General features: G+C 38.6%; 1 protein-coding gene and 1 non-coding gene across 2 annotated transcripts; one reads left to right on the top strand and one right to left on the bottom strand.

Annotated features, from left to right (window-relative positions):
* Window positions 1-1,206: 1,206 nt before the first annotated feature.
* On the bottom strand, window positions 1,207-1,316 carry LOC120870659. The gene has a single exon (XR_005722859.1). It is a non-coding gene; the product is annotated as a U6 spliceosomal RNA (small nuclear RNA).
* A 2,953-nt stretch (window positions 1,317-4,269) lies between these two features.
* LOC120870256 (chorionic somatomammotropin hormone 2-like) lies at window positions 4,270-8,507 on the top strand. Its single transcript, XM_040249884.1, has 3 exons — window positions 4,270-4,360; window positions 5,306-5,493; window positions 8,361-8,507. Exons 1-3 carry the CDS (start codon window positions 4,270-4,272, stop codon window positions 8,505-8,507), a joined length of 426 nt encoding a protein of 141 aa, XP_040105818.1.
* The last annotated feature ends 3,817 nt before the right edge of the window (window positions 8,508-12,324 follow it).

The following is a 12,324-nucleotide window of genomic DNA, read 5'->3' on the forward strand; positions in this document are numbered from 1 at the left end:
CAAAATTAGAACTCCTAGTAAGGAAAAATGAGTAGGGGACCTCAAAAATACATGGATAGAAAGTCATTTAAAACTGGCAGCATTACTGGATTATAATTTGGGGGAATGTATTATTCCTAATACTATTATGTTTTTATTCCCTTTACTTCTCTGCTATACTAGTGGATATTTATTTAAAATAGTAATACAAACATAGAGACACATGGTACTCATGTTACAGTAGATTGAGAAAGACAAAGCTTATGTGGCAAGAAGTGAAATCACAGAAAATTAGCAATGGTATCAAAACAAGAGGAAGTACTACCTAGAAGCAAAGCAGAGGTCTCTAATTTTTTGGAGACAACACAAACAAGCAAGATGTGAGCCAACCAGCTTAAACTGTGTATCAGAAACCGCACCAGAAGGAAAATGAAGTTTATAAAAATATGCTGATGCTAAACGCCAAAATCCAGACAGTAAGAGAACAGGGTAGGGTTTATGTAGATGCTGAAAATTACTCAGAGAGGTAGAAATGGAAGCAAATACACTAATGAGCATCAGAAAAATCAAAGCACAAAAGGGTCGGAAAAATAAATTGTAAAAGGACTTGAAGTCTGATCAAAAGAATAAGAGAATCAAATTAGAAAACCAAAATATAAAGACTTGTGCACATGATAGACCTAGAGAATGCTCAGCAGAGAAAATTTCGGCCTTAGTGACCAGCGAACAGAAGCCTCCAGCATCAGGAACAAACCCCCTGGGCAGGACTCATGACTGTGAGCTTCTGGGAACAGGCTCAGTTTCAAAGTTTGGGCACTATACCACCTAAAAGCGAATGCAGATAAGGATTATAGCTTGCTATGGCACTGAATCACAGACAATAGTGTTTGTTAGTTTACTTTTCTCATTCAACTATAAAGTTAATGAATCACTAACCAATGATAATTTGACACCATGAGTTTCCAGTTAGACCCTCTTTAGTCATACAGTGGATATTTGAACTTGTTATATGATCCCCAATAACAGTTTTTATAATTGAATTTATTGATGTTTGTTTTATTTCTATTTTATTTTTAATAGGAAAGTAATTGAAGGGGACTTGCTTTACAATACTGCACTGCTTTCAGCTAAACATCAACATGAATCAGCCATAGGTATACCTATGTTCCCTTGCTCTTGCACCTCCTTCCCACCATCCTCCAGTCCCACCCCTCGAAGTTGTTAGAGAAAAATATGGAAGCCTTCACAAATTTGTGCATCATCCTTGGGCAGGGGCCATGCTAATCTTCTCAGTATTATTCCCATTTTTTAATATATGTGCTACCAAAGCAACACACAAATAACATTTTAAGAGAAAAAAAAAATCATATAGTCATTTACCAATAAATGATCAATTACATTAGGAATTAAGGTGTTCTGCTATATTTACCACCTCTAATAAAATCGAATTTTATAAGGTCCATAGTTCCATGAAGGAATTAAGCATATATTTATGCATAACACATCTATACATGCACAGAAATACATGCACACAAATACGTCTATGTTATACAAGCTATTATTCTACTTTCCTGTCACAATAAGCTATTTAGTTGATGAGAGAGATAGTCCAAATTTCTCCAACTTATATGTCTTCCTTTTGTGAACCATTTCTTTTATTTTCCTTTTTTTATTTTTTCAATTTTATTTTATTTTTTTGCAGTCTTTTCTCTCCACACTTTGAACTTACTGTGTTGTACTGGGGAACAGCTGATTAACACTATTGTGATAGTTTCAGGTGAATGAAGGGACTCAGCTATACATATCTATGTATCCATTCTTCCACAAATTCCCCTCCCATCCAGGCTGCCACATAATTGAACAGAGTTCCATATGCTATACAATACGTCCTTGTTGTTATCAATTTTAAATGTAGCAGTGTGCATATGAACATCCCAAACTCCCTAACTATCCCTTTCCCCCAGCAACCATAAGTTCATTTCTTCAGTCTGTGAGTCTCCTTCTGCTTTGTAAGTAAGTTCATTGGTATCATTTCTTTTTAGAGACCACCTGTAAGGAATATTGTATGATATTTCTCCTTCTCTGTCTGACTTAATCTACTCAGCATGACTCTCTAGGTCCATCTATGGACCTAGCATATGCAGCAATCTATGTTGCTGCAAATGGCATTATTTCATTCTTTTCAATGACTGAGTAATATTCTGCTGTATATATGTACCACATCTTCTTTTTTTTTGTTTGTTTATATGTATCTATTTATTAATATTTACCACTTAATAGAGTCACCATTTCCTTCCTGCATCCTTTTTTTTTTTTTTTTGGCTGTATCAATTTATTTTTCAAATTTTTTTAATATAAATTGATTTATTTTAATTGGAGGCTAATTCCTTTACAATATTTTATTGGTTTTGTCATATATCAACATGAATCTGCCACGGGTGTACATGTGTTCCCTATCTTGAACACCCCTCTCACCTCCCTCCCCGTACCATCCCTCTGGGTCATCCCAGTGCACCAGCCCCGGGCATCTTGCATCGAACCTGGACTGGCAATTCATTTCACATATGATATTGTACATATTTCAATGCCATTCTTCCAAATCATCCCACCCTCTCCCACTCCCACAGAGTCCAAAAGACCGTTCTATACATCTGTGTCTCTGTTGCTGTCTCACATACAGGGTTATCATTACCATCTTTCTAAATTTCATATATATACGTTAGTATACTGTGTTGGTGTTTTTCTTTCTGGCTTACTTCACTCTGTATAATCGGCTCCAGTGTCATCCACCTCATTAGAACTGATTCACATGTACTCTTTTTAATGGCTGAGTAATACTCCATTGTGTATATGTACCACAGCTTTCTTATCCATCCATTTGCTGATGGACATCTAGATTGCTTCCATGTCCTGGCTATGATAAACAGTGCTGCGATGAACATTGGGGTACACGTGTCTCTTTCAATTCTGGTTTTCTCAGTCTGTATGCCCAGCAGTGGGATTGCTGTGTCATATGGAAGTTCTATTTCCAGTTTTTAAGGAATCTCCACACTGTTCTCCATAGTGGCTGTACTAGTTTGGATTCCCACCAGCAGTGTAAGAGGGTTCCCTTTTCTCCACATGCTCTCCAACATTTACTGCTTGTAGACTTTTGGATCGCAGCCATTCTGACTGGAGTGAAATGGTACTTAATTGTGGTTTTGATTTGCATTTCTCTGATAATGAGTAATGTTGAGCATCTTTTCATGTGTTTGTTAGCCATTTGTATGTCTTCTTTGGAGAAATGTCAGTTTAGTTCTTTGGCTCATTTTTTGACTGAGTCATTTATTTTTCTGGAATTGAGCTTCAGGAGATGCTTGTATATTTTTGAGATTAATTCTTTGTCAGTTGCTTCATTTGCTATTATTTTCTCCCATTCTGAAGGCTGTCTATTCACTTTGCTTATAGTTTCCTTTGTTATGCAGAAGCTTTTAATTCTGATTAGGTCCCATTTTTTATTTTTGCTTTTATTTCCAATATTCTGGGAGGTGGGTCATAGAGGATCCTGCTGTGATTTATGTCGGAGAGTGTTTTGCCTATGTTCTCCTCTATGAGTTTTATAGTTTCTGGTCTTACGTTTAGATCTTTAATCCATTTTGAGTTTATTTTTGTATATGGTGTTAGAAAGCATATTTTAATCACCTAATTTTAAATAACAATTTTATTCTTAAATACCATTCCCTGTTAAAGTAGCTAAGAGCAGATAAAACCTAGTAAATGCAGATATCTTATGCTTAATTAAATTACCACTCTTCTGGTAAATAGGAAGAAGAACATTTTCAGACCTCATTCAGAAGGATAAAATTTCTATTTTATCAGTTCTTTTGTCCAAATTCAATTCTTGCTCTCTTCAGGTTTAAATTTTGCTTGCTTACAAAGGATGGACAGGAAAAGTAATATTAAAATCATGCTTGCAAGACACAATGATTTTATGCTTCTGTTGGTCAAAGGTAGGGCCAGGAATAATTTCTGAAATATTACAATACATCATTGAAGCATGAAGGTCTAGTTCTAGTATCAAAGAGGAGATGTTTGGAGATGGTTCAAAAACTAAGCTCCATGGGTTTTCAGGATGTACTCTGGACAAGACAGGTAAATTTGGTCCCTAAAATGTCAAAGTCAGGAAGAGGCAGGCCTTGTTTGCAGAGCAATGACATTGTGTTAGTGCTGACTAGGTAATATTCTTGTATTACCATTTGGAGATTTATTTGCTATTTTCTAAAAGAAACAAGTGTAATGAGAGGATTAAAGATGCATAAAAGTAGAAGAGCTGTCATGGTGCCTAGAAGAAATGCTAGCCAGGAGAACCAGGCCCCCACACTGACAGTCAAAGAATTTAACAGTGAGTGTTTTATAGACAGAGCAGAACAAGTGGATAAAACCAATGTTCTAGGGTCACTTTGTTTTGCAGTCAAAGACAAAATATTTTTCTCTTTAATCAGAGTCATCTCAGCTCCCTATGTGGTCCTGGTTACACACATGCAGACCGAGAGCCCACAGGCATGTGTGATGTGACATCAGGAAGTGGACAGATGAGTGTATCGGTGCCCAGTCACCTGCATCTGCTAATAATGGGACCTGGGGGAAATCACTTGCCCTCTCCAAGTCATTGCATCTTCATTAACATAACTTGATGATCATAGTGAAGATTAAGGCTATCTCACAGGGTTACTGTGAAACACAAATTTTAAAATGTTTTAAAGTTTTTGGGAAAGTGTCAAAGATATGCATGTGGCTACAAAGGTGAGTGAGCAGATCCAGGTACAGTATCCTTTTTCTCTTAGTATTTGTTTTGAACGCTAGAGTAGTGATCAGTCAGTCATGTATTTACTTTTAACCCAGCGTGATGGTAAACCACACAGGTCAACTGGATTTTTCTTGTTATTTCAGTGTCTAAAATTCAAGCATTAGTCAATGTAGAGTGAAAAAATTACAAACTCCTTGAGGGCCTCCCTGTCAGAGTCTGCAGAGTCCCAAACTGTCTTAAAAAAAAAAAAAAAAAATGACCTAAACCCTCTGGCTCAGAATTAAGTTCCAATGTTTGCAGAGCACAGAAGTACTTCTGGGAGCAATACAAAAATGCAGGGAGTAACCTACTTCTCCACATTCTGTGCAAATATCATCATCCATCTAAATTTACACAGAAGGCGCTCCTTCTTCCCCACCTGATCTACTATAGCACCAGCTCCTCCTCAGAGCAACAGGGAAAGAAATGGCTTCCCTCCACAGGATGATTTTGATAACCTTAGGTGACTAGATCATCTCAGAATGGCTCATGATTTTATTTAAACGGGGTCCTGCCTGCTCCTGCTGCTGGTCATGTCAAATCTGCTCCTGTGCCAAGGCAACTCATGCCCATCCTGCTTTCCTGACATGTTTGATATCCCCCTGGAATCCCTTACCGACCTGTTTCTCAATGCCACCATGCTGTCCCGTGACATTTTTGGCCTTTCCTGGATAATGTTCACTGAGTTTGTAAGTACTATGGTGGTGGTGGTTTAGTTGCTAAATCACGTCTTGCTGTTGCAACCCCATGGACTGTAGCCGGCCAGGCTCCCAGATGGAACCTTCGCGTAAGTGACTGAGCTATACTGTGCTTGCAACAAGAAGGCTGCATCAGCCAAACTTCAAATAACATAGTCTCTGGGTCAAAGAATCCGTCAGCTCATAAGATGTGGAAATCAAAGAATGGATCCGTTTTGTGAAATCTCAAAGATTTCCTAAGAAGTGCAATAACTTTTTCAATTTCCTTTCATTCATGTTCTTTTGAAAATTTCCAAAATAAGTGAGTTTCTATTTGTCAGCTAAGAATGCCATGCAAGAATACAATAAACAGAGTTGAATAAACAACAGAAATTTATTTCCTCACAGTTCTGGGGGCTAGAAGTCCCAGATCAGGGTGCCAGCAAGGTTAGGTTCTGGTAATAATTCTTTCTTCCCAGGATGGCTTCTCCATGCGTCCTCACACAGGGAGGGGGGTGGGGAAGAGAGATAGAATAAAAGACACAGAGACACAGAGAAAATTCTCTGGTGTTTCACTTCATGAAGATACTAAACCTATTGGATGAGTGTTCCACCCTAAGAGCTCATTTAACTTTAATTGGCTTCACTGGTGGCTCAGATGGTTAAGAATCTGCCTGCAATGTGAGAGACCTGGGTTCTATCCCTGAGTCTGGAAGATTCCCTGGAGAAGGGAATGGCAAGCCACTCCAGTATTCTTGGCTGAGAAATCCCATTGATAGATTAGTGTGGTGGGCTATAGTCCATAGGGTCCCAAAATTCAGGACCCTTTTCAAAACAAGGTACTTTGGCAGTTAGGGCTCAAACACATGAGTTTGAAGAACACACATTCAGTCCATAATATTACTTGACATAAAGAACTAAAGTGAAAAGGGGAGTGAAAAAATTGCTTAAAGTTCAACGTTTAGAAAACTAAGATCATAGCATTTGGTCCCATCACTTCATAGGAAATAGATGGGGAATAGTGGAGGCAGGGTCAGACTTTATTTTGGGGGGCTCCAAAATCACTGCAGATGGTGATTGCAGCCATGAAATCAAAAGATGCTTACTCCTTGGATCGAGAGTTGTGACCAACATAGATAGCATATTGAAAACCAGAGACATTACTTTGCCAACAAAGGTCCATCTAGTCAAAGCTATGGTTTTACCAGTAGTCATGTATGGATATAAGAGTTGGACTCTGAAGAAAGCTAAGTGCTGAAGAATGGATGCTTTTGAACTGTGGTGTTGGAGAAGACTCTTGAGAGTCCCTTGGACTTCAAGGAGATCCAACCAGTCCATTCTAAATTAGATCAGTCCTGGGTGTTCTTTGGAAGGACTGATGTTAAAGCTGAAACTCCAATACTTTGGCCACCTCATGCGAAGGGTTGACTCATTGGAAAAGATTCTGATGCTAGGAGGGATTGCAGGTAGGAGGAGAAGGGGACGACAGAGAATGAGATGGCTGGATGGCATCATGGACTTGATGGACGTGAGTCTGAGTGAACTCCGGGAGATGGTGATGGACAGGGAGGCCTGGCGTGCTGTGATTCATGGGGTCACAAAGAGTCAGACATGAGTGAGCGACTGAACTGAACTGAGGAAACAGAAGCATGTTGATTTTCTGGTCCTTCAGTGTCTCTCTGGGCTTTCCTCTCCAGGTTCAGAATAAATAGCCAATAAATGAGAACTGCTCTGCAGTGAACTGAGAGGATGGAACATGTCAAACAAAGCTGAATCCCGGTCACAAAAATGAATACTGGTGGTTTTTTTAATGCTATAAGTTATTGTTTTAAGATTTGCAGCGAATAGCTTTAGAGCTACAGTAGAATGAGAGTTTACAATTGGAAACAATTATTCTCTTTCTGATGAAGATATTTGGAAGTTGTATGTTAATTCTTTTAGGTTAATCAAGGAACACACAGTAGAGCAGACAGCTAATAAAAAGTGGTGCTAAAGGTTTCTATTCAATTCACTTTGTTCTTTTTACTCACTAGTTTTTGTTTCATCCTCCATTTTTGACTACCCATTTTTTCTAAATCTTCCATGTAATCTCTTTAAATGTTCATAACTTTCGCTAAAGATTAGTTTTTCTCTATCAACATGTTATCTAGATTTTTCTACTCATTATTCTCAGTCTTTTTCTTAGTATTTTTATAACTCTATGCAAAGTTTTTCTGCCATACCATTTTGTCTCCATAAATAACATTGCATTCTGCACTTGGGATGAACACTAAGCTTTTTCGTGTATGGATTCAGAGATAAGTGAACGTCATAACTTTATAACTCCTTATAAGGGAATATATTGGCTCAAACCCACAGTAAACAAGAGATGAAATGGTTAAATATATGTGCATGCATGCATTCTAAGTCACTACATTTGTGTCCAACTCTTTGCAATCCTACTGACTGTAGCCCAACGGGCTCCTGTGTCCAGTGGACTGGCCAGGCAAGAATACTGGAGTATGCTGCTGTATCCTCTTGCAAGGGATGCTCCTCATTTAGGGATCAAACTTGAGTCTTCTTATATGTGTCCTGCATTGGCAGGAATGTTCTTTACCACTACTGTCACCTGGGAAGCATCAAATATTGGTACATATGTACTATATTTGGTTCAAACTCTAAAAAATAATATATATATATATATATATAATATAACAGAAAAGGGAAAAGTTTAAACTTAGAAAAGTTAGATGTTAAATCAATTTTATAGAGACAATGTATATAAAAAATAGGAAGGGAATATTTTCAAATATTGTGATACCCTCCCAATAAAAAATTATACATCTATCAACATGTACTGAATGCCCAACAACCGTAACTAATTGTCTGCTCACTTTCAGGATGAACAGTATGCCCAGGGCAAACTGGACCATACCAATGCCTCCAACAACTGCCACACCAATTCCCTCCATACCCCTGAAGATAAAGAACACATCCAATGCATGCACATGAGTCTTTTACCTGGGTTTTTTTACCGGATCAAATGAGACAGTATGTAGGTTACCAGGCTTCAGATTATTAGAGGTAATGGTAAGTATACATGCAGGAAAAGGTGGAGGCCTGTAAGCAATTGAAGAGAAATTATATTATGCAGTTGCTGAAGCATTAGTGAAATCAAGGGATGACTAAAGATCTTTGAAGCAACATAAATAACAGATCTATAAATTGTCCATGTGGAAAAGTTTAGTTCAACCAATACGTTAGACACAGGATTGCAGCTATTATACTGTATGAAAATAGGAAATGAATGGGGACGTCCATCTGTGAAGTAAAAGATGCAAAATTCATGAATATGTAAGAAACACACCCCAGTTTTTGTTACTCACTTTTACTAGTGACTCCTACGTGGAAGTCCTCTACTGCACCACTTGAGCCATTTTGTCTGCCTGATTCTGGTTCTAGAGGAGCTAAAAAGCCTCTTGATGAAAGTGAAAGAGGAGGGTAAAAAAGTTGGCTTAAAGCTCAACATTCAGAAAACTAAGATCATGGCATCTGGTCCCATCATTTCATGGGAAATAGATGAGGAAACAGTAGAAATACTGTCAGACTTTATTTTGGGGGGCTCCAAAATCACTGCAGATGGTGACTGCAGTCATGAAATTAAAAGACACTTACTCTTTGGAAGGAAAGATATGACCAAGCTGATAGCATATTCAAAAGCAGAGACATTACTTTGCCAAAAAAGGTCCAGCTAGTCAAGGCTACGGTTTTTCCAGTGGTCATGTATGGATGTGAAATTTGGACTGTGAAGAAAGCTGAGCGCTGAAGAATTGATGCTTTTGAACTGTGGTGTTGGAGAAGACACTTGAGAGTCCCCTGTACTGCAAGGAGATCCAACCAGTCCATCTAAAGGAGATCAGTCTTGGGCGTTCATTGGAAGGAATGATGCGAAAGCTGAAACTCCAATATTTTGGCCATCTCATGTGAAGAGTTGATTCATTGGAAAAGCCTCTTTTGGTGAGAGGTATTGGGGGTGGGAGGAGAAGGGGACGACATAGGATAAAATGGCTGGATGGCATCATCGACTCGATGAATAGTTTGAGTAAACTGTGGGAATTGGTGATAATTAGGGAGGCCTGGCATGCTGTGATTCATGGGGTCATAAAGAGTCAGACATGACTGAGCAAATGAAATGAACTGAACTGAACTGAAGAGATCATAAAAGTTCTCATTGCAAGAAGAGAATTGTAAATATTTTTAGTGAGAGATGTTCACCAGACATATTGCGGTGAACATTTTGTAATATATGTCAGATAATTACATTGTACACCTGAAACCAAAATAACATTATATGTCAATATTATCTATGTATAATGATACCTGAAACTGAAATAGCATATTTGTCAATGTGACCTATGTATGATGTCATATAATTATTATGTTATATGCATGACATATATGCATACCTTCAGGTAAGTTCAGTCACGCAGTCATATCCCCCACTCTTTGAGACCCCATGGAATACAGCACATCAGGCTCCCGTGTCCTCCACCATCTCCTAGAGCTTGCTCAAACTCATGCCCATGGAGTCAGTGATGCCATCCACCATCTCATCCTCTGCCATCTCCTTCTCCTCTTGCCTTCAATCTTTCCCAGCATCAGGGTCTTTTCCAGTGAGTCAATTCTTTGCATCAGGTGGCCAAAGTATTGGATCTTCAGCTTCAGTATCAGTCCTTTCAATGAATATTCAGGGCTGATTTCCTTTAGTATTGACCAGTTATTTAGTATTGGGCTTCTGTTTCAGACAAGATGGCCTTGTTCTCCTTGTGCCCACTCCTTTGTTTGCTCTGGATAAAAGAAGAGACCACTAAAGGAGACCTTGTATATTTGACAAGAAGAAGGTAACTAGATTAGGGCCTGAAGAATGGAATAGCAACACAGCAGCACCTAAGAGAAGACAAGCCAGGCCCAGCATTCCTGACCTCCAACCTAGCATCAGAAAGCAGCCTTATTAAGGCTGTTCCTCCCAAGGAATAAATGTGAAGGAACACCAGGTGGTGGTTTAGTTGCAAAGCTGTGCCTGACTCTTTAGGATCCTATGCACTGTAGCCCACCGGGTTCCTCTGTCCATGGACTTCTCCAGGCAAGAATACAGATTCCCATGTCCTCCTCCAGGGCATCTTCCCAACTCAGGGATTGATCCGGGTCTTCACAAGGCAAGTGGATTCCTTACTGTCTGAGGCATCAGGAAAGCCCAAGAAACTTAATAATCATATGGATATTTGGAAAATAAAAGGATAAAAACAGATGTTAATATTAGATAAAGTAGACTTTATCGCAAAGAAAATATCTACAAACAAAGGAATACAAGGACTTTACATAAGTGAAAAAGAGTCAATTCAGCAGGAATTCATAATAATCCTAAATATGTATACACAAAACAATATAACTTCAAAATACTTGAAGCAAAAATAGATACATCATCTGAATACTCCTATAAATTTTAATGAAATTGAAATTGTGACATAAAAATTTTGGAAAGGAAATCATCAATCCAAGATAGTTTGACCAGAGAAATCTAATAAATATTTTAAAAATTAAGATCAATATGATATAATCTCTTCAAGAAAATGGAAGAGTGAGAAACCATTCCCAACTAATGAGATGGGGCCAATATTGATCTATATCAAAATCAGACAAAGGCAGTACAAAAATAAATTTCAGACTAACGTCTCTCACAAATTTGGAATTAAAAGTTTTCACTCTCACACATACAAATCAACCAAATGAATTCAACAATGCATAAAAACATCTCTTGATAGTTTCTGGTCCCTTCCGAAGTCTGGTCACATTATCTATCTCTTCAAAGGGTTTAAGTGAATCAAGGATACAGTCAGTTAGGGTCCCAGTAATAATATTTTGATACCAGAAATACAGTGACAAATACTCAAGTCTAGGTCAAATCAGAAACTGACTTCTCCCATTAAAGTTAATCCTACCCAGTCATCCGAAATGTCTAGCAAAATTAACTACAACTAGAATCATAAGAGAAAGAAAACATAGCTACTATATAGAAATGGTAGGTGTGTTTGATATTCTTTATATGCCCCTTGGGAACCCTGTTGATCATTTTCTATTATGTTATGAACCTTTGGAGGCTGAGAAGACTAGACTTTATCCCTCTAGCTCTCCTTGAAACTGACTTCTAATTGAGTTTGGCCAGGGGTGGACAAAAGAGATTGGTGAGTCAGTGGAGAAAGAGATCAGTGGATTGATTCTTTCCTCTGAATCCTTTCTTGCTGGGAAGTAGCCAAGTTTCTCCACCGAAGCCCAGAGCCCTGGTCAGAGGCCCTCGCTTTTAGCTGCAGCTATGTACAAGACTCTTTAGAGACTGCAATATCCATTCTCTTCCTTTGCCCTGTTGGCTGATAAGTGTTCGTGCATCCATGTTCTTGCCTGTCTCAAAGAGTTTTGCTTTTCCTTTTAAACTATCCTTAGTTCTGATACGGCTTCCAAATCCTTAAATTTCCTTGTATGTTAGTTGCTCAGGCATGTCTGACATTTTGTGATCCCCAGGGACTGTAGCCTACAAGTCTTCACTGTCCAAAGGTTTCTTCAGACAAGAATGCTAAAGTGGGTAACCATTCCCTTCTGAATGGATCTTCCCTGCCCCAGTGGTGCAACCCAGGTCTCCCACATTGCAGGCAGATTCTCTACCATCTAGCCACCAGGGAATCCGGTTTTCTTTATTTTCCTTACCTGTGTAAATCATCTTCATTTCTGACAATAATAGGGGTGGCTATGGAGCTGCTAGATAAAGATGGTCCCTCAAAGATCTAATGCTAAACTGCTTACAACAGGAGG

Source organism: Oryx dammah, unplaced genomic scaffold (assembly GCF_014754425.2).
Source record: "Oryx dammah isolate SB20612 unplaced genomic scaffold, SCBI_Odam_1.1 HiC_scaffold_11, whole genome shotgun sequence".
NCBI lineage: Eukaryota > Metazoa > Chordata > Mammalia > Artiodactyla > Bovidae > Oryx > Oryx dammah.

Excerpts from the sequence above, each read along its gene's own strand:
- LOC120870256 (XM_040249884.1), top strand. The coding sequence starts at position 4,270 with ATGCATAAAAGTAGAAGAGCTGTCATGGTGCCTAGAAGAAATGCTAGC. Across the intron at positions 4,361-5,305 it reads GACAGTCAAAGAATTTAACA|AAACGGGGTCCTGCCTGCTC; the intron begins GTGAGTGTTTTA and ends ATGATTTTATTT. Across the intron at positions 5,494-8,360 it reads GGATAATGTTCACTGAGTTT|GATGAACAGTATGCCCAGGG; the intron begins GTAAGTACTATG and ends GCTCACTTTCAG.